This window comes from Ranitomeya variabilis, chromosome 4 (genome assembly GCF_051348905.1).
Source record: "Ranitomeya variabilis isolate aRanVar5 chromosome 4, aRanVar5.hap1, whole genome shotgun sequence".
Lineage (NCBI taxonomy): Eukaryota > Metazoa > Chordata > Amphibia > Anura > Dendrobatidae > Ranitomeya > Ranitomeya variabilis.
In genome coordinates, this window is record NC_135235.1 from 739,986,801 (window position 1) to 740,013,553 (window position 26,753).

General features: G+C 43.3%; 2 protein-coding genes across 3 annotated transcripts in view; both read right to left on the reverse strand.

The window, feature by feature from the left end:
* The window catches only part of LOC143768015 (uncharacterized), a 611,009-nt gene that overhangs the window by 109,690 nt on the left and 474,566 nt on the right, over positions 1 to 26,753 (reverse strand). The window lies entirely within an intron of this gene.
* LOC143768029 (uncharacterized) overlaps positions 20,945 to 26,753 on the reverse strand; it is a 788,341-nt gene continuing 782,532 nt past the window's right edge. Inside the window, exon 7 of the mRNA XM_077256680.1 lies at positions 20,945 to 22,966. Within this exon, the coding sequence (XP_077112795.1) occupies positions 22,005 to 22,966 (962 nt within the window). The 3' untranslated portion in view covers positions 20,945 to 22,004. The remainder of the gene's footprint in view (positions 22,967 to 26,753) is intronic.

Consider the following 26,753-nt stretch of genomic DNA (forward strand, 5'->3'; position numbering starts at 1 on the left):
ACGGAACAACCGGCTCAGCCCCTTTGGCTCTTTTACGTCTCCGGCGACGGGAGGAAGAATTGCCTGAGTCAACCTTATTACACTCTTTTCCACTGGTATCACCGTCTGAATGGGAGTCACCACCAATCGTCACCACAGGTCCTGGACCCCGTCCTCCACCCGTCAGCACAGGTCCTGGACCCCGTCCTCCACCTGTCACCACAGGTCCTGGAACCCGTCCTCCACCCGTTACCACAGGTCCTGGACCCCGTCCTCCACCCATTACCACAGGTCCTGGACCCCGTCCTCCACCTGTCACCAGGGCATATGCGCTTGTTACTGGCCATGACTTGTCACAGTCACCCCCAGAATCTGTGTCACACCTTACAGTTCGATGACCCTGCAAGTCACTCTCTGTCTGGGTGTCAGCTTCACTTGTTTTATCCAGCAGACCACTACTAGTCATATTGTGGCACCCTTCAAGTGACGTCAGGTCAGTTAGTTGGGCAGTCGAACCTTTCCCTCTGGTCAGGCCTGCCTTCTCAACCTTACTAACTGACATCCACATTATATCCACAAACACTTCAGCCTTTTCCCACAGTGCTACCAAATCTTGTCCTATTACCATAGGAAACGGCAAGATCGGGTCTACAGCCACCTCATAGTATGTGGAAACCTCCACTGCGACAATGTAGATAGTGGCTACCTGGAGATATTCAGTGTCGCCAGGTGACACAGAATCTCCTGGACGGGTTCTCAGCACAGACGCTTCTCTCCCCGGGTCTATCAACCCCCGCACACACTTTCCATCCAGCCAAAAAGGACACAGTCGTGACACCTCACTGATTGCCGCCCCTTTTTTGGCTCCGCCCCCTTTTTGGGCAAGTGCTCCGCTTTTTGACACCACCCCGGTTCGGGATTCCACCCCTTTTTGGGCCATTACCCCTATTCGGGTTACCACCCCTTTTTGGGTCTCCGCCCCCTTTTGGGCAACCATCCCCGTTTGGGCCACCGCTCACTATTAGGGATACTCCCCTCCCTGGGATACACCCCGTGGACTCCCCCACGGCACCCGGGCCCCAGTTCATACAGTACACCCCTTTGTCTCTGGGTTTGTACTGGCCCTTTAAGAGGCTGCACAACCTGAAAGGAAAAAAATTTTTTATTTTTTTTTCCTCTATGTCACTTTGCCAGCTCCTGCTGGTACTGCCACAGCTCCCGCTGCAGTCATATACAACCGGCACCTCCGGCTGCCAACCACAAGCCACTGTTGCTGCCGCTGCAGCTCCGCCTGCTGTGGAACCTCTTTGCCGCTACCGCAGCCACGCTCCACAAGGCTCCACCGCCGACTTCGGACCCGCCAATCCACAGGATGCCGCTTGTCCCCTTCGTAACCCCGCCGAGTTACAGCCAGACGCTTGTCAGCTTCGTAACCCCGCCGAGTTACAGCCAGATGCTTGTCAGCTTCGTAACCCCGCCGAGTTACAGCAATCAACTCCACGTGTGCGTGCTGGATCGTTGCCAAAATTCTCCACCAAATGTAAGACTATTCCTACTGAGTGTGTTGGGGGACACTCACTTGGCCGCGATATTCAAGCACACGGGCACGGGTGTCTTCCAAAAGTCGAGTTTCGCGAAACATGACTCGACCCTAAAAAAGTCAAGGTCGCTCAACCCTACTCACCACACCGGCTTTATTCACAATTTCCTGCATCACTTTTCCACTTCTTCCAATGAGTCTCCTCACCAGATTTCTGGGTGCTTGAACTATGTCTTTCACAAAGCCCAGCTGACTTTGAGCTGTCCTTTCATGCTCCAACCGTCGAGCGGCTTCCTTATTCCTCACCAGGATCATCTCTTTTGTGTGGAGGCATGGTAGGTGTATATCCCTCAGAATAGCCACCCGCTTCGCTGTGACTTCCCTAGTCAACGGTATCACCAGCTGTTTCGTCTCTGGTGCCCAGTTCACACTACACGCTTCTACTGCCTTTTTAAATGCCTCATGCACATCCTCACTGGAACATGCTTCTCGTTTTTCTTCAGGTACCTCTATCACGCACTTGAAGAGTAAAGTCTCACTCTCTTCATTGACAGACGGCTCCTGCTTTGCCTTGGACTTCTCCATCAAGACATCTGCCATGCTCAGGTGACTGTCTTGTTCAGATCTTAGTGCACATTCTTCCTCAGCTTTCTGTTCTTCTGCAAGACCCTTTGCCAAGATGGGCATTTGCAGCTCCGCCTCGTTACCACTCTGGCACTGCCACTGTAAGTCTGCGACCACCAACTTCTCTTGCAGAAGACCCCCTAATGCTTCTCTGAGCACTTCCATATCATCCAATATGGCTTTGTTCACTGTTTGCCACCTAGACAGATGACCTGTAAGCTCAGAGACTTCCTTCTCCAGCTCAGCCGCTTGTCTCAGGACCCTTTCTCGTTCGACATGCTCTTTCACTGTCTCTTTAAGCATCTCTATTTCATGATCCTGTTCCCTTTTGGCTGGCAGGCGTCACACCAGCACTCTTAATTATATTTTCAGATGGGCCATCTTGCCCACCCACACTCTCCAGTTCTTCAGCACCAGGTTCTCTGGAGCCTTCATCATACTCAGCCATAACGGTTGCTACTGGCAACAACACGTCACCTTCCTTCCTGCTCTCTTCAGTGTCAGGAAGAGTACTCACATCTTGACTAAAAGCACCAGTCACTGCTTTTCCTTTGATATCCTCAAAGATGCAACTTTGTCAGCCTCTTTGCGCCTTTTTTGTCTCTGGCGACCGGAGGAAGACTTGCCATTTGTACAGTGGCATATCCAGGGGGGGCAACCGGAGCATGTGTCCCGGGCGCAGCCAACAGGGGGTGCCAGCGGGCCGCCTGATGATGCGGCGGTCCAAGGAGGCTCCTTGTCGAGTCATACCCAGGGGTCGGCAGGGGAGGGGTTGCGGGGGTTGTCTAATTATACTCACCAGCTCCCGGCGCAGTCCATGCAGGTCCCTGGCTCCACGGCGCCCCAGCTTCTTCCTGTACTGAGCGGTCACATGGTACCGCTCATTACAGTAATGAATATGTGGCTCCACCTCCCATAGGGGTGGAGCCGCATATTCATTACTGTAATGAGCGGTAACGGTGACCGCTCAGTACAGGAAAAAGCTGCCGGGGAAGCAGGGACTGCACCGCACCAGGAGCAGGTGAGTATAACGGGGAGGGGAGCGCTGTGCAATATTCACCTCCTCGTTCCAGACGCCGCTCCGTCTACAGTGTCTTCTTGCCTGAACGTCAGTGCAGAAGACGCTGAAGATGGAGCGGTGGCTGGAACGAGGAGCGGTGAATATGGAAAGTGCCGGGCCCTGAGCGACGGAGAGGTGAGTGTGATTTTTTTTTTATCGCATCAACAGCAAATGGGGCAAGTGTCTGTATGGGGCCATAACGTTTGTGCAGCACTATATGGGGCAAGTGTCTGTATGGGGCCATAATCAGCGTTTGTGCAGCACTACACTATGTTCCAAATTATTATGCAAATGACATTTTTCTCGGATTTTCCTAAATGGTCAGTGCAAATGACAGTCAGTCTAATAAAAGTCATCATCACCCATTAGAGTATACATTGAATTTTATTGAAGAAACCTCCCAATGATAACAGTATAATCTCCAAAATGAATAAAACTCAAAATGCACTGTTCCAAATTATTAGGCACAGTAGTATTTCTAAACATTTGATATGTTTTAAAGAACTGAAAATGCTCATTTGTGGAATTTGCAGCATTAGGAGGTCACATTCACTGAACAAAAAAGTTATTTAACGCCAAAATATCCTAACAGGCCAAGTTACATGTTAACATAGAAGCCCTTCATTGATATCACTTTCACAATTCTTGCATCCATTGAACTTGTGAGTTTATGGAGAGTTTCTGCTTGTATTTCTTTGCATGAAGTCAGAATAGCCTCCCAGAGCTGCTGTTTTGATGTGAACTGCCTCCCACCCTCCTAGATCTTTTGTTTGATGATACTCCAAAGGTTCTCTATAGGGTTGAGGTCAGTGGAAGATGGTGGCCACACCATGAGTTTATGTCCTTTTATGCCCATAGCAGCCAATCACTCAGAGGTATTCATTGTCATGCATGAAGATTATTTTGTTCCTGAAGGCACGTTTCTGCTTTTTAGACCATGGAAGAAAGTTGTCAGTCAGAAACTCTATTTACTTTGCTGAGGTCATTTTCACACCTTCAGGAACCTTAAAGGGCCCTACCAGCTGGTTCCCCATGATTCCAGCCCAAAAAATGACTCCTTCACCTCCTTGCTGACGTCACAGCCTTGATGGGACATGGTGGCCATCCACCAACCATCCACTATTCCATCCATCTGGACCGTCCAGAGTTGCTCGACACTCATCAGTAAACAAGACTGTTTGAAAATTAGTCTTCATGTATGTCTCGGCCCACTGCAACCGTTTCTGCTTGTGAACACCGTTTAGGAGTGGCCGAATAGTAGGTTTATGCGCCACAGCAAGCCTTTGAAGGATCCTACACCTTGAGGTTCGAGGGACTCCAGACGCACCAGCAGCTTCAAATAACTGTTTGCTGCTTTGTAATGGTATTTTGGCAGCTGCTCTCTTAATCCAATGAATTTGTCTGCCAGAAAACTTCCTCATTATGCCTTTATTTGCATGAACTCTGTCTGTGCTCTGTTTCAGTCACAAATCTCATCAGAGTATGATGATCACTCTTAAGTTTTCGTGAAATATCTAATTTTTTCATACCTTGTCCAAGGCATTGCACTATTTAACGCTTTCAGCAGCAGAGAGATCCTTTTTATTTCTTATATTGCTTGAAACCTGTGACCTGCATAATAATGTGGAACATCATTTTTGAGTAGTTTTCCTTTAATTAGAATCACCTGGAAAACCAATTATCACATGTGTTTAAGATTGATTTCAGTGATTCATTGAGCCCTGAGACACAATACCATCCACGAGTTTATTTGAAAAACAAAACAATTAAATCTTTAAGACACTTAAATCCAATTTGCATAATAATTTGGAACACAGTGTATATGGCGCAAGTGTATGTATGAAGCATCTTATTGGGCCATAACATTTGTGGAGCACTATATGGCGCAAGTGTCTGTATGGAGCATCTTATGGGGCCATAACGTTTGTGCAGCACTATATGGGGCAAGTGTCTGTTTGGGGCCATAATCAGCGTTTGTGCAGCGCTATATGGGGCAAGTGTATGTATGGGGCCATAATCAACGTTTGTGCAGCACTATATGGGGAAAGTGTCTGTATGGAGCCATAATCAAAGTTTGTGCAGAACTATATGGGGCAAGTGTCTGTATGGAGCATCTTATGGTGCCATAACGTTTGTGCAGCACTATATGGGGCAAGTGTCTGTATGGAGCATCTTATGGGGCCATAACGTTTGTGCAGCACTATATGGGGCAGGTGTCTGTATGGAGCCATAATCAACGTTTGTGCAGTACTATATGGGGCAAGTGTCTGTATGGAGCATCTTATGGGGCCATTACATTTGTGCAGCACTATATGGGGCAAGTGTCTGTATGGAGTATCTTATGGGGCCATAATTAACATTTGTGCAGCACTATATGGGGCAAGTGTCTATATGGAGCATCTTATAGGGCCATAATCAACGTTTGTGCAGCACTATATGGGGCAAGTGTCTATATGGAGCATCTTATGAGGCCATAATTAATGTTTGTGCAGCACTATATGGGGCAAGTGTCTATACGGAGCATCTTATGGGGCCATAATTAACGTTTGTGCAGCACTATATGGGGCAAATATCTATATGGAGCATCTTATGGGGCCATAATCAACGTTTGTGCAGCACTATATGGGGCAAGTGTCTGTATGGAGCCATAATCAACGTTTGTGCAGTACTATATGGGGCAAGTGTCTGTATGGAGCATCTTATGGGGCCATATCGTTTGTGCAGCACTATATGGGGCAAGTGTCTGTTTGGGGCCATAATCTGCGTTTGTGCAGCACTATATGGGGCAAGTTTATGTATGGGACCATAATCAACGTTTGTGCAGCACTATATGGGGCAAGTGTTTGTATAGAGCCATAATCAACGTTTGTGCAGTACTATATGGGGCAAGTGTCTGTATGGGGCCATAATCAGCGTTTGTGTAGCGCTATATGGGGCAAGTGTATGTATGGGGCCATAATCAACGTTTGTGCAGCGCTTTATGGGGCAAGTGTCTGTATGGAGCCATAATCAACGTTTGTGCAGTACTATATGGGGCAAGTGTCTGTATGGAGCATCTTATGGGGCCATAACGTTTGTGCAGCACTATAAGGGGCAAGTGTCTGTATGGAGCATCTTATGGGGCCATAACATTTGTGCAGCACTATATGGGGCAAGTGTCTGTATGGAGCATCTTATGGGGCCATAATCAACGTTTGTGCAGCACTATATGGGGCAACTGTCTAATATGGAGCATCTTATGGGGCCATAATTAACATTTGTGCAGCACTATATGGGGCAAGTGTCTGTATGGAGCATCTTATGGGGCCATAATCAACGTTTGTGCAGCACTATATGGGGGCAAATATCTCTATGGAGCATCTTATGGTGTCATAATCAAAATAAACAAAATATGACTTGGACCAGAAGGAATGCACCTATTCAGCTCGGACTGGCTGCGGGTCTCCGAGCCGAGTGAGACAATTTTATGTATTTCTATGAGACTGCACCGCTTGGGTCAGGTGTCGCTACCAGTCCGTGCATTGTGGTTCGATTTCTAGCTGATTTCCATGGATGTCTGAATGAGCCCTTACAGGTCCTTCTCAAAAAATTAGCATATAGTGTTAAATTTCATTATTTACCATAATGTAATGATTACAATTAAACTTTCATATATTATAGATTCATTATCCACCAACTGAAATTTGTCAGGTCTTTTATTGTTTTAATACTGATGATTTTGGCATACAACTCCTGATAACCCAAAAAACCTGTCTCAATAAATTAGCATATTTCACCCGTCCAATCAAATAAGTGTTTTTTAATAACAAACAAAAAAAACATCAAATAATAATGTTCAGTTATGCACTCAATACTTGGTCGGGAATCCTTTGGCAGAAATGACTGCTTCAATGCGGCGTGGCATGGAGGCAATCAGCCTGTGACACTGCTGAGATGTTATGGAGGCCCAGGATGCTTCAATAGCGGCCTTAAGCTCATCCAGAGTGTTGGGTCTTGCGTCTCTCAACTTTCTCTTCACAATATCCCACAGATTCTCTATGGGGTTCAGGTCAGGAGAGTTGGCAGGCCAATTGAGCACAGTAATACCATGGTCAGTAAACCATTTACCAGTGGTTTTGGCACTGTGAGCAGGTGCCAGGTCGTGCTGAAAAATGAAATCTTCATCTCCATAAAGCATTTCAGCCGATGGAAGCATGAAGTGCTCCAAAATCTCTTGATAGCTAGCTGCATTGACCCTGCCCTTGATGAAACACAGTGGACCAACACCAGCAGCTGACATGGCACCCCACACCATCACTGACTGTGGGTACTTGACACTGGACTTCAGGCATTTTGGCATTTCCTTCTCCCCAGTCTTCCTCCAGACCCTGGCACCTTGATTTCCGAATGACATGCAAAATTTGCTTTCATCAGAAAAAAGTACTTGGGACCACTTAGCAACAGTCCAGTGCTGCTTCTCTGTAGCCCAGGTCAGGCGCTTCTGCCGCTGTTTATGGTTCAAAAGTGGCTTTACCTGGGGAATGTGGCACCTGTAGCCCATTTCCTGCACACGCCTGTGCACGGTGGCTCTGGATGTTTCCACACCAGACTCAGTCCACTGCTTCCTCAGGTTCCCCAAGGTCTGGAATCGGTCCTTCTCCACAATCTTCCTCAGGGTCCGGTCACCTCTTCTCGTTGTACAGCGTTTTCTGCCACATTGTTTCCTTCCAACAGACTTACCATTGAGGTGCCTTGATACAGCACTCTGGGAACAGCCTATTTGTTGAGAAATTTCTTTCTGGGTCTTACCCTCTTGCTTGAGGGTGTCAATGATGGCCTTCTTGACATCTGTCAGGTCGCTAGTCTTAGGGTACCGTCACACAGTGCCATTTTCATCACTACGACGGCACGATTCATGACGTTGCAGCGTCGTATAAGTATCGCTCCAGCGTCGTATACTGCGGTCACACGTTGCAATACACGGCGCTGGAGCGATAATTTCATGACGTATTTGCGATGTAGAAGCCGTTGGTTACTGTGCGCACATCGTATACAACCTGTGTCACACAATGCACTCATGCCGCCACAGCGGGACACTAGACGACGAAAGAAAGTTTCAAACGATCTGCTACGACGTACGATTCTCAGCGGGGATCCAGATCGCAGTAGCGTGTCAGACACAGCGATATCGTAAATGCATCGCTGGAACGTCACGAATCGTGCCGTCGTAGCGATCAAAATTGCACTGTGTGACGGTACCCATGATGGGGGTTTTGAGTAATGAACCAGGCAGGGAGTTTATAAAAGCCTCAGGTATCTTTTGCATGTGTTTAGAGTTAATTAGTTGATTCAGAAGATTAGGGTAATAGGTCGTTTAGAGAACCTTTTCTTGATATGCTAATTTATTGAGACAGGTTTTTTGGGTTATCAGGAGTTGTATGCCAAAATCATCAGTATTAAAACAATAAAAGACCTGACAAATTTCAGTTGGTGGATAATGAATCTATAATATATGAAAGTTTAATTGTAATCATTACATTATGGTAAATAATGAAATTTAACACTATATGCTAATTTTTTGAGAAGGACCTGTATAAGTAATAGTAGTCAGTAAACAAGCACTAGATACTGTCTAAGGGACCCATATAGGTAAAATAACACAAAAAGTCCATGACTGCACCTTACCCATAATAGCCGTGGTGTGTGTGTGGAGGACGCCAGCCCCTACGCGCGTTTCGCGTAGGCTTCTTCCGGGGGCCCCTTACCTTATTATGGGTAAGGTGCAGTCATGGACTTTTTGTGTTATTTTACCTATATGGGTCCCTTAGACAGTATCTAGTGCTTGTTTACTGACTACTATTACTTATAGTGTTCATACCATTAGAGTGAACCTGCAATCTTGAGCTGTACTTTATTGGTGGTGTGTGGGGTGTTTATTTACCCGTATCCATGTTAGATTTAGGTTTTATTACTTGTTGGAAATATACTGATTATGTAAGACAATTGTTGTTATTTAATAAATATTTACCTTTTTACTTACAAGTGACAGCTGTTTGACTCCTATTTTTCGCATATTTAAATAATTGTTTGGGAGTTTGTTCTGTCCGTGACTGGACATATATCTGGCTCTGTTCTAATTTGCTATGTTTAATAACTGTGCACTCGTACTGACCCGGAGAATCATATTGTCAGGTTAGTTTTACCATATAATGAACATGGTAAATAAAAGAACAAACAAAAAACAATTGTGTAATTGGTCCTGGGAAATCTTAGTGTCATACATGTCCTTTCCAGGGAAATTGAGGATTTGGAGTATTTTAATTTTTTTGTCTAATCTATTGGACATTTTTTTTGGTTGATTCAAACTGTCATAAATGGAGTTATGAGTTAGGCTGGGGTCACAGTAGCGTGTTTTACGGATGTATGAGCGCAGAAAATACGTCCAGAAAATACGCATTGCACATGGCCCAATGATTCTCTATGGGGCAGCTCCTATCTGCCGTATATTACGCATCCGTAATATACGGTATGTTACGGGCATAGAAAATCTCAGCATGCTGCGTTTGTCAGCGTATTGCGCAAAATATATGCCAATGAAAGTCTATGGGGGCGAGAAAAATACGGATTACACACGGACCATGCGTGTGACTTGCGAGAAATACGCAGTGGTGTTCTATAGAAAAGCCGGTAATTCAGCGCGGTGTACAGTAAAATCAGACTGACAGAATAGAATAGAATAGGTAGAATAAATGTGTACACATAGAAAAGGTATATATATATATATATATATATATATATATATATATAATTCAGTGCTAGACAGCAGAAAAGCCGGTAATTCAATTGCCGGCTTTTCCTATCTCCTTCACAAACCCGACAGGATATGAGACATGGTTTACATACAGTAAACCATCTCATATCCCTTCTTTTATTACATATTCCTCTTTAGTAATGTAAGAAGTGTCTTTGTGTCAAATTTGGGGTCTCTAGCTATTAAATTAAAGGGTTAAATCCCGGAAAAAAATTGACGTGGGCACCCGCGCAATTTTCTCCGCCAGAGTGGGAAAGCCAGTGACTGAGGGCAGATATTAATAGCCTAGAGAGGGACTATGGTTATAGGACCCCCCCTGGCTAAAAACATCTGCCCCCAGCCACCCCAGAAAAGGCACATTTGTAAGATGTGCCTATTCTGGCACTTGGCCTCTCTCTTCCCACTCCCCTGTAGCGGTGGGATATGGGGTAATGAAGGGTTAATGTCACCTTGCTATTGTAAGATGACATTAAGCCAGGTTAATAATGGAGAGGCGTCAATTATGACACCTCAGATTATTATTAATCGAATATTATGAAATGGTTAATAAAACACACACACATTATTAAAAAGTTTTTTAATGAAATAAAGACACATGGTGTTTTAATATGTTATTATACTCTTAATCCACCTGAAGACCCTTGTCACCTGAAACAAAGTTAAAAAAAAGCACTTGAAAAAAGCTCAGAAAGGCGGGCACCGCACAGAGAATATAATAAGGAGATCAACCACGTGTATATATAAAGTACCACAAAACAAAAAAGAAAAAAAGAGTATGCACACAGTGGGATCAACTTAATGCAATAAATTTTATTATTCTTGACACCTCACCATACACAAAGGCAAAGCAGGGAGAAACAAACATTTAAAAACATTTAAACGCTAACGAGCCTACCCACATCCCTCACAATGCAATAACAAGCATCCATATAATAATACATAGCAGATGTGCAAATAATTCAAGGGACAAATAAACGAGTTGGCAAAATAACACAGCAGCAATACATATAATTAATCCCTTGTGCTGCCAATCGAATGAGTCCCCACAAACAAATATCTATTAGATCCTAAATGTAACCAATATCTCCCAGTAACATAGCGGGCCTGTAGCAAATACACAGTACTTATCCTGAAAAATATCAGGTGCTAAACCAGGCAAATAACTGGTATAGCCCGCTTATAACCTGCCCCAATTCCGGCACCCCATATCATACATTACCAGGCACAGCGCAGCCTTGCCCGCTACTGAGAAGTCGATACCTCATTGATGTCAAAAAAATGAATAGACATGCCCTTGAGGCAAATATGAAGGCGGCAAGCATACAATGGCGTGTGCGCCTAAATGAGGCTGGGGTGTCCCCTTAAATGATTTAAGGCAGGCTTGGGGGTTACTTCTACTACCTTCCCCTGACGAAGACGCTCTAGCAGCGTCGATACGCGTGGGGCCCCTATCCTCCTCTCCCCTCTTTGGATTCTCCTGGTCTTAGCTCAATTTTCGGGACACCCCAGCCTCATTTAGGCGCACACGCCATTGTATGCTTGCCACATTCATATTTGCCTCAAGGGCATGTCTATTCATTTTTTGGTACTGTGTATTTGCTACAGGCCCGCTATGTGACTGGGAGATATTGGTTACATTTAGGATCTAATAGATATTTGTTTGTGGGGACTCATTCGATTGGCAGCACAAGGGATTAACTATATGTATTGCTGCTGTGTTATTTTGCCAACTCGTTTATATGTCCCTTGAATTATTTGCACATCTGCTATGTATTATTATATGGATCCTTGTTATTGCATTGTGGGGGATGTGGGTAGGCTCGTTAGCTTTTAAATGTTTTTAAATGTTTGTTTCTCCCTGCTTTGCCTTTGTGTATGGTGAGGTGTCAAGAATAATAAAATTTATTGCATTAAGTTGATCCCACTGTGTGCATACTCTTTTTTTTTGTTAAAAAGTTAAAGTTAAAAAAAGCAAACAACAATATTCCATACCTTCCATCATTAGTCTTGTCCCATGCTGTAAATCCATCTGAAAGGGTTAAATCATTTTACACCCAGGAGCTCTGCTAATGCAGCTGTGCTCCTGACTGTAAAACTTGGTGAATGAATGGAATGCAGGGGAATGTACTGTAGTTACCTCGAGTCGCGGTGATGCGCCCTCTGCTGGATGAACTCATATGAACTCGAGCGTGGGAAAATATTCTGAAAAGTTCCCAGGCTCGAGTTCAATTATGGATAGATAATTTTCATGTGTGGTGTGTAGATGACACCAATATTGATTCTCTAGAATGTTCCTGGGGCAAAATATCACCCACGGCAGAAATGAGGGCTAAAACTGGGGGAGTGAGGGGTCTGATGAGACCTTTATAGCATCTGTTCTACTGTAGATCAAGGTCAAATCCAGAAGAACCACATGCGTATGGTCGTTCAGTACCACAACCTTTTCGGTGGCATCTTCCCCACAAAGAAATATCATGGTTCATTGATGTAGGGTTTATTTATTCTTTTTATTTGACTGTCAGCCCAAGGGATTTCCCATCTGGCACCACAGCACTCCCGAAATCAGTTACATTTTCCTCTCGCGTTTCCCCTTCCAGCTTCCTCTGTATGGAAGGGGTAAGGCATACTTCCCAGTGCCTAGTTCAGGCCATCAGCCCAAGATGTTACATGAATATCCGCAGGAAATTCGGTACAACCTCAGAGCTGCCATAGCTTGAACCTTAACTTGACATGAACCTCACACTTTCTTCTATCTAACTGGACCAGGAAGTGATTCCCATTTTTGCTTGACCTCTCCCTTCCATTCTGGGCTAGTCCGAAGCATTTAACTGTAATATCTTAATCTATTCATATATCTTACACACTATTTGGCCCACCGCTGCCTATCTACCCCAATGTTCTTATCTATAAATAACTATGCTCTAAACTATGTTCTTCACATTCCCTACCCCCGAGCTGAGTGTACCAGTTAACCGACGGCAATACCAATACAGTACAAACACAGCAACATCAGAGCCTATAGCATTCTATGCATTTTACATTACACCATAAAAACTCAATACACCCACATGTTAGTACTCACACAATTGTTGTATTCAGAGGCAGTATCGGTCACTCCCTTACAGTACTGTAAAGGGTGGCGTGGATGTGTGGACCATCCATGGGGTGTGATTAGCTCACTATTGGCCTACTGCGATAGATGAGTGGACGAGTGAGTGGGAAGCAGAGTCCCCCTTTGTGGTCGCATCTGAGGAACGTGTTCTGATTGAGTGGTGTTTGTGACAAATTGGTGGCAGTTTTAGTGGGTTTCATGACACGGACTAATCGAAAATTTGCTCATCTCTATTTCCTAATTATCATTTAGTGCTGAAAATAGTTTTCGTTTCTCTTCTAAAACTGTAACTGTTGGATTTTCTTTCTTGTAACATTTGCCAATAAAATGATTTTAATAAACAAGGAAATTATTATATCCATATGCCATGTACACACTTCTCATCACGTGACGTGGGGTGTGCCTGCAAGAGTTAATTTATCTCCTCTCACTCATTCCAGCACTCAACCTCTGCTCTAGGCTATGAAGTGAGCATAAATCACAGTTAGAAAATAAAAAAGGCGAAATAACAGAAAATGCCTAAACATTTCCATCTGCAGTTATCCTGATTTCCAGGGGGGAGGTGAGTAAATCATGGAGCACATCAGCCTTTAAGCTGACTCCACATAAGAACACTTCTCTTTGTGTAACCCACCTTTTTAGGCTACGTGCACACCTACGTGCACACGCTGCAGATCCGCAGCGGTTTTCCCCAAGTTTACAGTACCATGTAAACCTATGGGAAAAAAACCCGCTGTGCACATGCTGCGGAAAAAGCCGTGCGGAAACGCAGCTGATTATTTTCCGCAGCATGTAAATTTTTTCTGCGGATTCCGCAGCGGTTTTCAACATGCACCAATAGGAAAGTGCAGTTGAAAACCCGCAGAGGAATCCGCAGAAAAAATGCAAGAAAATCCGCAGTGAAAAACCGCAGTGGTTTTGCACTGCGGATTTTCCAAATCTGCAGCAGAATCCGCAACGTGTGCGCATACCCTTATAGTCCGGACCATAGGCTCATTTCTCCATGATGAATTGGATTGGAATATTGAACCACTTCACCCCGAAGCCTGGAACGTTTCAACAGATTCCACTGATTCTGGCAATGTTTTCTCGTGACGTGACATTGTAATTCATGATATTGGAAAAATATGTTTGATATGACTTACATTTATTGGTAAATATATTGGAAATTTGGCAAAAATTAGAAAAATGTTACAATTTTCAAACTTTAAATTTTTATCCCCTTAAGGAGTTATATCACACAAAATATTTAATAAATAACATTTTCCACATGTCTACTTTACATCAGCACAATTTTTGAAAGATAATTTTTTTGTCGTTAAGTTGTAAGGGTTAAAAGTTAATGAGTGATTTCTCATTTTTCCAACAAAATTTACACCACAGGTATGTCACAGAATGTTATACCATTAGGCAGTCAAGAAAAAATAATTACCGTATTTTCCGGCGTATAAGACGACTGGGCGTATAAGACGACCCCCCAACTTTACCAGTTAAAATATAAAATCTTCTTAAAAGTCGGGGGTCTTCTTATACACCGTATGTCGTCTTATAGGGCCGGTGAATATGTGCCTTTTGGGGGGGGGGAGTGATCCTGATGATGACGAGGGGGCGTCTCACAGGAAAGTGAGTATCCCCCATTACCTTATCGTAGCGCTGCAGCGTGGGGGTCTCTGTGCTGGGAGCGGCGGCTGCTGTGCTGTGGCGGCTCCTCTTCTGTGTGGGGCCTCTGTGCTGTGGTGCGGCGGCTCCTCTTCTGTGTGGGGCCTCTGTGGTGTGGGGTGGCGGCGGCGGCGTATCTTTATGCAGTTGGGGCTCCTCCGGCATCTCCTTAAGCCCTGGAGGCCCCGCCGGCAACTCCATCGGTGCAATGCAGCGGCCATTTTCCCGGAGGCAGCTCAATAGGTGCGATGCGGTGGCCTCCAGGAAAATGGCCGCTGGGGGCTGCGCATGCTCAGATTCAGATCTCGTCCCGAAATCTCGGGACACGAGATCTGAATCTGAGCAGCGGCCATTTTCCCGGAGGCCACCACATTGCACCGATGGAGTTGCCGGCGGGGCCTCCAGGGCTTAAGGAGATGCCGGAGGAGCCCCAACTGCATAAAGATACGCCGCCGCCCCACAGCACAGAGGCCCCACACAGAAGAGGAGCCGCCGCACCACAGCACAGCAGCCGCCGCCGCTCCCAGCACAGAGACCCCCACGCTGCAGCGCTACGATAAGGTAATGGGGGATACTCACTTTCCTGTGAGACGCCCCCTCGTCATCAGGATCACTCCCCCTCCCCACCCACCATATACACCCGGCGTACAAGACTATTCCCGGCGTATAAGACGACCCCCGACTTTTAAGAAGATTTTCAGGGGTTAAAAAGTTGTCTTATACGCCGGAAAATACGGTACATTTTTACCACCAAAATTTAGTTTTAGTATTGTTTAGCCATATGGCGAGACTCAGGAGGGACAGAGCCCCATGGATGAGTGCAGATTTTTCTAGAATAATTTACGGACTCCATATACAGAGCCACTAAGTGCTAGAAGAGCAGATTCCCCCTCAAGTAACCCCATTTTGGAAATTAAACCCTTTTTGGAATTTATATACAGGTGTAATGACGAATTTGACTCCATGGGTATTTTCCAGAAACAAGCAGCAGTGGTTGACTGCGCTTTTATGCACGCCTAAAAAGACAGACACCACTGGATCATAGGAAGCCACACGGCATCCACAGTGACTCCATCTGCCTCATTATAGGGAATCTTTCATCAGAGGTTCCATCTGAATCACGTATTTCAGAGATTTACAAGGAAACTCCAGTGTAAGCGCTCAGCATAGAGCGCAGAATAAATATGAGCCCAGCTTTTTGAACAAATCAAAAGCAGTTGAAGAATTGGTTTTATTTTTTTACACTGTTCATCGTGTGGTATAAGTGTTTAGGCAACTTTGTTCTTTGGGTCAGTGCAATTACAGTGATACCAGATGTTGAAAGAGACGAAGAGCTAGCACTCAACTAAGGGTGGAGTTTCGATGGTGCAGGTGAACGGAGCCAGGAGCCCCCTTCGTACTGGAGAGAAAATCAAATCACCACACTCATCCTGTTTATTTTTGCTAACGTGAAATTTTTATTCAAGGTGAAGATGAAACAATAGGGCAATAATATTCTAACGTTTCGGCCACCCCGTGGCCTTGGTCACAAAATAAATGCCTTTGTGGTTGTTTGTATTATGTCATGCGAGATTAAATTGTTCTACTATATTCATAGGTGGAGAAGGCCCAGTAATTCCCAAAATTGAGGGAATACGGCGTTAGTGGAGAGGTGGGAGACGCCTACACCGACAGTGTCTTGGCGGAGAAAGCTTTCTCCGCCAAGACACTGTCGGTGTCGGCGTCTCCCACCTCTCCACCAACGCGGACTCGAGGCCCTCGGTGTGCACTCTCCTTGACGCTGGATGTGAGGCAGCTGATCCATCACAGAATTGTATTTTTGTTGCAGCTAACCCAATTTGTGACAGATGTCCCAGAAGCATATATACACTGTCCCTGTCAAGCACATATTGGACTAAAGGCTGTATTCCCTCAATTTTGGGAATTACTGGGCCTTCTCCACCTATGAATATAGTAGAACAATTTATTCTCGCATGACGTAATACAAACAACCACAAAGGCATTTATTTTGTGACCAAGGCCACGGGGTGGCCGAAACGTTAGAATATTATTGCCCTGTTTCGTCTTTACCTTGAATAAAAATTTCACGTTAGCAAAAATAAACAGGATGAGTGCGGTGATTTGATTTTCTCTCCAATACCAGATGTTGAGACACAGGGGTCAGAGGGTGCTCTAGTCTGCTAGCCGAAACCGCATGGACCAGGGATCATCACACCGAATGCCCACTAACCTTTTACCATGGGTATAATACCACTTCGACAACACAGGTAAAGCAGTGTCAATTCTTTATTGAACCACAAAACAGGCAACTAACATAGAACAGTGCAGAAAAATACCCAAGATGGTGTAAAGTTACAGAGTCTCACACTTCCGCTGACTCGCCGGGATAAGAGCAGCTGTGACTTCAGATCTTCCAGGGCCCACTACCCCACCTGTGGAACACACATGAGGAGGTAACAAGCTAAGGATGCCGACAGTCCATTGAGGTACAAGGCCAGTTGAAAGCAGGGTCACATTCTGGCTTCTCTGAATATCTCCATGGAGCCAGGTGACCGGTGGGTGACAATCATGGCTTTCCCAAACGTATCAATGGTTCTTTGGTGACTGGTGGGTCCAAATCCTGACTGCCCCAAACATATCCATGGTCAGCGATGGTCAATAGAGCAGATCTGAATGGTTTCAGCCAGGGCCTTGGTCACTTAAGTTGGCATCCTGTAAAATGTCAAGTCCGTTTTCCTCATGATGGAGCCATGATCTGGCAGCTAACCCGTAGCGTGTTCCTGGCTGTGGTTTTCTAAAGAGTCTCTGGTTCTTTGGATCTCTGGATCTCTTGGCTCTCTGGAGGTCTTGGCTGTCTGGATGTATATTGTTAGAGGCATATTCCACTTATAAAGCTCACAATTGTTGTCCTTCAAGCCAGTACTCAGAGGTCAAGAGAAAGATGTGATGAGGTTAACTCGCATTGTTTGACTGCTTAAATAATTTGCATAGTTAATCCCGTTTTCCAAGACAACAAGCCACAGGACCCACATAATGGTCATTCAACACATTAAGTAAAAATCCAGTGTTCAATTACCCTACATCACTGTCTTCTAAAGATAACAGACAATACAATGGGTACGGAAAGTATTCAGACCCCTTTAAATTGTTCACGCTTTGTTTCATTGCTGCAGCCATTTGGTAAATTCAAACAAGTTCATTTTTTTCTCATTAATGTACACTCTGCACCCCATGTTGACTGAAAAAAAAGAAACGTAGACATTTTTGCAAATTTATTAAAAAAGAAAAAATGAAATATCAAAATATCACATGGTATTCAGACCCTTTGCTCAGTATTGAGTAGAAGCACCCTTTTGAGCTAGTACAGCTATGAGTCTTCTTGGGAATGTTGCAACAAGTTTTTCACACCTGGATTTGGGGATCCTCTTCCATTCCATTCCTTCAATGGCACCCAGTCTTTCTGTCCCTGCAGCTGAAAAGCACACCCCTAGCATGATGCTGCCACCACCATGTTTCACTGTTGGGATTGTATTGGGCAGGTGATGAGCAGTGCCTGGTTTTCTCCACACATACCGCTTAGAATTATCACTAAAAAGGTCTATCTTCATCTCATCAGACCAGAGAATCTTATTTCTCATAGCCTGAGAGTCATTCATGTGTTTTTTTAGCAAACTATGTGGGCTTTCATATGTCTTGCACTGAGAAGAGGCTTCCGTCGGGCCACTCTACTATAAAGGCCCGATTGGTGGAGGGCTGTAGTGATAGTTGACTTTGTGGAACTTTCTCCCATCTCCCCACTGCATCTCTGGAGCTCAGCCATAGTGATCTTGGGGTTGTTCTTTACCTCTTTCACTAAGGCTCTTCTCCCACAATTGCTCAGTTTGCCTGGATGACCAGGTCTAGGAAGACTTCTGGTGATCCCAAACTTCCTCCATTTAAGGATTATGTAGGCCACTGTGCTCTTAGGAACCTTGAGTACTGCAGAAATTATTTTGTAACCTTGGCCAGATCTGTGCGTTGCCACAATTTTGTCTCTGAGCTCCTTGGCCAGTTACTTTGAAACCATGATTCTCATTTGGTCTAACATGCACTGTAAGCTGTGATGTCTTATATAGACAAATGTGCGCCTTTCCAAAACAAGTCCTATCAGTTTAAATAAACTCAGCTGGACACCAATGAAGGAGTAGAACCATCTCAAGGAGGAGCACAAGGAAATGGACTTAAATATGAGTGTCTCAGCAAAGGGTCTGAATACTTATGACCATGTGATATTTCAGGTTTTTTTTTTAATATATATGCAAAAATGTCTACATTTCTGTTTTTTTCAGTCATGCTGGGGTGCAGAGTGCACATTAATGAGAAAAAAAATAACTTTTTTGAATTTTCCAAATGGCTGCAATGAAAGAGTGAAAAATGTAAAGGGGTTTGAATACTTTCCGTACCCACTGTAAGGGCTCATACTCACTTACGCGAGACTCGGATGAGTCTCGCACGGCAATAACCGGAGCTGCTGCCGGCACTCAGATCGGAGCGTGCGGCTGCATAGGAAAACGTGCAGCCGCACGCTCTGCTCCTCTGTGCTAGGTGCAGTGCTGGGTATTGTCGTGCGAGACTCATCCAAGTTTCACTCAAGTGAGTATGAGCCCTAAGTTGTAGGAGCTGACAAAAGAAGCAAACATTAGCCATTTAAAATTATCAAAAATCAAACTTCAAGAATAATATAACAGTGTATGGTTCTTGACCAACTGAAGAACACGCATAAATGCAAAACTCAACATATAGATAATAGTCTAATCCTTCTGGTTTACAGAAAATAGACTTGTAGATAATTAAGATTGCTAAGATTGCGATGTTGTCACACCCGATTTATATTTTTTTTATGTTTGGCTGCTGTCACACACAGACGATTATTATTACAAAAACTGCATCGCCATATTTTGAGAGCTATAATTTTTCCATAGTTTTGCTGACAGTCATGTGAGGGCTTGTTTTTTGCAGGACGAGTTGATGTTTATTGGTATAATTTTCAGACACATTACTTTTTTTAATCGCTTTTTATTCAGATTTTTGGGAGGCAGAATGAACAAAAAAAAAAGTAATTCATATATTATTTTTATGTTATTTTTTTATGCCGTTCTGCATGTAGAAAAATTGATAAGGCAATTTCATTCTTCGGGTCAGTACAATTACAACAATGCCTCGTTTTTTTTTTAAATGTTTTAGTGCTTTTACACAATAAAAACTATTTTATTAAAAAAAGAATCACTTTATTTTGAGAGCTATGACTTTTTTATTTTTCTGCTGATGGACCTGTATGGTAGCTTGTTTTTTGCAAGACAAGATGAAGTTTTCAGCTGTACAATTTTTATGTAGACTGTTTTTTTTAAATCGCAGAGTTTTTCACTTTTTGTTCAGCAATATGATGATAAAGCATAGTTGTGTTTTTTTTGTGTGTTTATGGTGTTCACTGAAGGTGACAGTTTTATAGGGACTAGTGGGACAGTTTTATAGGTCGGGTCGTTCCAGAAGGGTCGATACCAAATATGTGTACTATTTATCTTATTATTGGATTAATATTTTTTCTTTATTTTGTGATTTTTTTGAATTTTTTTTTTACAATTTATTAACTTTTTTTTTAACTCTTTTACATTGTTCCAGGATGGGACATCAACTGTATAATGACAGATCGCTGATCACAGCGCCATATCTATGGCGGTTTGCGGGAACACAGCTCCTGTGGTGCCGTATACAGTACAGACCAAAAGTTTGGACACATCTTCTCATATAAAAATACAGAAAAATCTTTAAGACTATGAAAATTGTACATTCACAATAAAGGCATCAAAACTATGAATTAACACATATGGAATTATATACAGTACTTAACAAAAAAAGTGTGAAGCAACTGAAAATGTGTCTTATATTCTAGTTTCTTCAAAGTACCCACCTTTTGCTTTGATGACTGCTTTGCACACTCTTGGCATTCTCTTGATGAGCTTCAAGAGGTAGTCATCGGGAATGGTTTTCACTTCACAGGTGTGCCCTGGTAGGTTTAATAAGTGGGATTACTACTTTGAAGAACCTACAATATAAGACATATTTTCAGTTGTTTCACACTTTTTTGTTAAGTATATAATTCCACATGTGTTAATTCATAGTTTTGATGCCTTCAGTGTGAATGTACAATTTTCATAGTCATGAAAATACAGAAAAATCTTTAGATGAGGTGTGTCCAAACTTTTGGTCTGTACTGTATATGCAGCGCAAGTAGGGAAGGGGTTAAATAATGCTGTCTACAAATTAACAATGAGCCCTTTCAAATACCTGTCTCTTCCCACATGGACAATAGGAGATATTCTTTCTAGTACAGACCATTTGCCATCTCCCTTCTAAGCTGAGAATCCAGGAGCTAAGGTTCCAGGATTGACACCTACCTCCAGCAAAAGCCCCTTTGTGCTTACAATACTGGTATATCCTGTTTCAGAAAAAATACATACAATGAGATACGGCCTTCCCAAAACCCTGTTTGATGACAAATGTACACTTAGCAGGATGCAGCAGGCCTCCACTGATAAAGTATCATATCATATGCATACATTTTTTGCACTATATCATATCCTTTTTTGCAGGATGTGGCCAGGCCTCTTTATGTTGGTTTTTTTCTGGGGCGTCTGTCACTGTGTGCTGCATATTATAGTGCTGGGCAGCCCGCCTGTTAATACAAGGGGCGTCATTAATAGGTTGCATACCAGACACTGTGCACCACACTTATCAGTGTGACTGGCGTCCTATGTGAGTTATATCAGTGTGCATTTTTTCTACTAGGCAGCCAACCCCTGCAATGCTTGGAGGACGGGGATGGTTGTTTGTATCAAGTAGTTTGCACATGTGCCACTCCTAGCCTTTATCAGTGGAGGCCTGCTGCATCCTGCTAAGTGTGCAGTTGTCATCAAACAGGGTTTTGGGAAGGCCGTATCTCATTGTATGTATTTTTTCAGAGTTTTTTCTATGTTAGCTATATCCTATTTCACCCATTTGTCAACTAAATATAACTCTACTGTCTGATTCCTTTATTGATTATTTCCTTCAGTCTACATGAGTTTTTAGATGATGAAGAAGATATGATTCCCAGGAATAACATTTCCTACAATCTTAACATAAAGAATGGTTTTTAGCCTGTGTGAGTTCTCTGATGTGCAACAAGTTTTGAACTCGTACTATAACATTTCCCACATTCTGGTCATGAATATGGCTTCTCTCCTGTGTGAATTCTCTGATGTTTAAGAAGATCTGATCTCTGGATAAAACATTTCCCACATTCTATACATGAATATGGCTTCTCTCCTGTGTGAATTCTCTGATGTTTAAGAAGATCTGATCTCTGGATAAAACTTTTCCCACATTCTGAACATGAAAATAGCTTCTCCCCTGTGTGAGTTCGCTGATGCATAAGGAAATATGCTTTCTGGTTGAAACATTTGCCACATTCTGGACATGAATATGGCTTCTCTCCTGTGTGGGTTCTTTGATGTTTAAGAAGATCTGATCTCTGGATGAAACATTTCTCACATTCTATACATGGATATGGTTTCGCTCCTGTGTGACTTATTTGATGTTTAAGAAGATCTGATCTCTGGATAAAACTTTTCCCACATTCTGAACATGAATACGGTTTCTCCCCTGTATGAATTCTGCAATGTGTAAGAAAATGTGACTTATGGTTGAAACAATTCCCACATTCTGGACATGAATATGGCTTCTCACCTGCATGACTTCTGTAATGTGTAAGCAAATTTGACTTACGGTTAAAACATTTCCCACATTCTGAACATGAAAATGGCTTCTCCCCTGTATGACTTCTGTAATGTGTAAGCAAATTTGACTTACGGTTAAAACATTGCCCACATTCTGAACATGAATATGGCTTTTCTCCTGTATGAATTCTCTCATGTGTAAGCAATTTAGATTTATGTTTAAAATATTTCCCACATTCTGAACAGGAAAATTGTTTCTTGGCTGTGGGAATTATTTGATGTTCAACATCACTTTTGTGGCCTTGATTCTGCTTAACAGTCTGTGATGAATCCATATAGGTGACTGATTGAAAAAGCTCCGATGATTGATTTTTGCTCTGAAGGGCTAGAGGTATAGCTGGAATAATGGCATGCTTTTCACAGGTATCCGGTTTAACACCACAGTCATCTGCCAAGAATAAAATAGATTTTAATTTTTTCAATATCAGTGCCTTATATTTTACATCATTACTATACTATAACCTAAGACAGTGGTGAGGCACCTGTTCACAAATCCCATTGTACTGAACCTCTAAAGTACAATTGACAAATATAATACACAAACGTAGAAAAGTTTGAAGTAATAAAGGGAGGATTAAAAGTAAGCTTTATTCCATTACAATCTATAGCAACAGATAAAAATATACACCATAAAAACCATGTAAGAATCTTAAAGGGGTATTCCCATCTCTGATCAACTATCCCAATATGTAGTAGGTGTAATAATAATATTAGGAAATATATAGTATAGTTCTTCTGACTCGCTATGTTGCTCACCCCATATGCAGGGCATTGCATTAGCTTAGGTATCCATGGTTACTACCACTCATATAGTGACTGTCAGTTGCTAGTGGTCATAACCTAACCATACCTAAGCTACTGCAATGCCCTGGACATGGGGTAAGCGACATAGAGAATAAGGAAAATTATACTACATTTCTAATTGAAGGTATTTGCTATTATTACACTTAATATATTTTGGGATAGGATCTTGAAAATGGGAGTACCCGCTTAAGGCTGTCTTCACACGTCTATGTTTCCGGTATGTGGTGACAGTTTTCATACGTACTGGAGACACTTAAACACATAGACCCATTCAAATTAATGGATCTGCACAAGTCAGTGTGTTCCACGGACCGTGTGTCTGTGGGCAAGACACGCTGATATGACTGTTTTTTAGCAGCAGCACGGTCCGCAAAACGTCTCGCAACCTGATGACCCACAGATGACGGAATCGGAGGTACTGTTGGCGCTGATCCCTGGCTCCGGGTGTTGAAGACAGCTCACATCATTGTACCCTGCTCTGCTTGTGATCAGCGTGTCTACATAGAGTAAAATTAAGTATATAAAAAAAATAAATAAATCACATTATACTCACCTTAACACCTAATTCCCTGAAACAAAATGAAAAAACAACAATATCCCCCACCTGTCCAAAGTTGAAAGAATTTAAAGTGTCCCACGCCGTAATTCATCTGTGCGACATTTGCTCATCAGCATAAGAGGTGGCCTGAGGCCACCAATCTGTTATGGACCTGGTGGTTAGGTGCACCCGGAATGACCTGATAGTTATACACGGAATCGGGACTAGCTCTGGGGAAGTGGGAACTCTGCTGACCGCAAACCCTACTCCTATCACACACACTAGAAATAGCCGTGGAACGTGCCTGACTCTGCCTAGACGCCTCTTCACAGCCTAAGAGCTAACTACCCCTAAAGATAGGAAACAAAGCCTCACCTTGCCTCAGAGAAATTCCCCAAAGGTAAAGGCAGCCCCCCACAAGTATTGACTGTGAGTTAAGAGGAATACACAAACACAGGAATGAAATAGGTTTCAGCAAAGGAGGCCAGTCTAACTAAACAGATTGAGGACAGAAAAGGAATCTTTGCGGTCAACACAAAAAAACTACAAAACCACACAGAGTGGGCAAAAAGACCCCCGCACCGACTCACGGTGCGGTGGTGCCACTCTGCACCCCCAGAGCTTCCAGCTAGCAAGACAATATCATGGTAACAAGCTGGAATAGAAATTTAGCAAGAAAACAATGAGCAACTAATATCTAGCAGGAACTTAGCTTCTGCTGGAATAGACAGGTCCTCAGAAAGATCCCAGAGAGATCTGAACCAAGGCTAAGACATCGACAGCTGGCATACACTAACGATCTGAGTGGAGTTAAATAGAGAAGCCAGTCTAGCAACAAATGAGGAGCAGGTGAGGAAGGCACCTCAATGGCTAGTAGCTCCACTCACAGCCACCAGAGGGAGTTCACAGACAGAACTCGCCGAAGTACCATTCATGACCACAGGAGGGAGTTCGAGAACGGAACTCACAACACCAATCTCATTGAAAAGCAGGGGAGTATGACTAGTTGAACCCTGATTTCTCATGGTGAACTGCAATGATCTCACTGAAGTCAGCACAGTTCATAGGCCCGCTCTCGCTGCAGGGAGTCATTGTCCCCAGCTCTTCAGCGGGAGCGGTTGCCTCATAACCCTCTATCAAGCTCCATCGCACCCGAAAGCACTACAAATATTGGCTGGTGACTAGCTTATCCAACTTTTATCTACCCCAATTCCTCAAGATGGCTGGACCATCATTGCAAATAAGCCCCTCTCTCACTACATTGTAGATTGTAAGCTCTCATGGGCAGGGTCCTCAATATCTTTTCATTAATTATTGTATTATCATTAACTTTGTTATGATTGCTGTATATGAACTGTTGAATTGTAAAGCGTGTGGAACATGTTGGCGCTATATAAAGATTATTATTATTATTATTATTATGAGCAAATGTCACACAGATGGATTACAGCCTTGGTAACTCGATTCTTTCAACGTTGGACAGGTGAGAGAAATTGTTGTCTTTTATTTTTGTTTGTTTACAGGGGACAATGGCTTCAGGGGATTAGGTGTTAAGGACTTGTACTCATTACCATGAAAAGAAGTATCGTTTCTCCTTGCGGAGAGTGACATGTTAAGCATGTCGAGGTGAGGAGACTTAAAACCGCAAAGCTCCTCTGGGAAATCTGCAAATTGTCTCCAGAGAGGAAGAGGACTAGAACTCTAGTGCCACCTATTGAAAGTAGCAATCCTAAAAGTCAATGTCGACCCTTTAACGAGCGTTGTCAGATGACTTAGGATAAAAGACAAACCAGAATCTCAATTTGCAGACACTGTTTCAAGGTACTGCCCCTCGTCAGTCTAAAGCGGAGATCTGGTTTGGCTGAGAGAGGCGTTTGACGGGGATCATTTTGGGTACTGCCGCTCATCAGTGCAAAGTGGAGATTTCAGTCCAGAAAAGTAGGACTAGTGTCATGCAAGTGCCATGTGATTTTCATGTGAGTACAATCCGATTTTTCACACCTAGCATCTAACTGACATCCAAATGCCATGTAATTGCTATTCGATTGCAATACGATTTTAACACGAACTTTGACATAGAGAATTGCTCTGTCATTTACACATATTCTTCCATGGAAATATTCTTGAATACGCATACACATATTATACAGTACAGACCAAAAGTTTGAACACACCTCATTTAAAGATTTTTCTGTATTTTCATGACAATGAAAATTGTAAATTCACACTGTAGGCATCAAAACTATGAATTAACAAATGTGGAATTATATACTTAACAAAAAAGTGTGAAACAACTGAAAATATGTCTTATATTCTTGGTTCTTCAAAGTAGCCACCTTTTGCTTTGATGTCACCAGAAATGGTTTTCACTTCACAGGTGTGCCCTGTCAGGTTTAATAAGTGGGATTTCTTGCCTTATAAATGGGGTTGGGACCATCAGTTGTGTTGAGCAGAAGTCTGGTGGATACACAGCTGATAGTCCTACTGAATAGACTGTTAGAATTTGTATTGTGGCAAGAAAAAACCAGCTAAGAAAAACGAGTGGTCATCATTACTCTAAGAAATGAAGGTCAGTCAGTCCGAAAAATTGGGAAAACTTTGAAAGTGTCCCCAAGTGCAGTGGCAAAAACCATCAAGCGCTACAAAGAAACTGGCTCACATGAGGACCACCCCAGGAAAGGAAGACCAAGAGTCACCTCTGCTTCTGAGGATAAGTTTATCCGAGTCACCAGCCTCAGAAATCGCAGTTTAACAGCATCTTAAGATTAGAGATCAGGTCAATGCCACACAGAGTTCTAGCAGCAGACACATCTCTACAACAACTGTTAAGAGG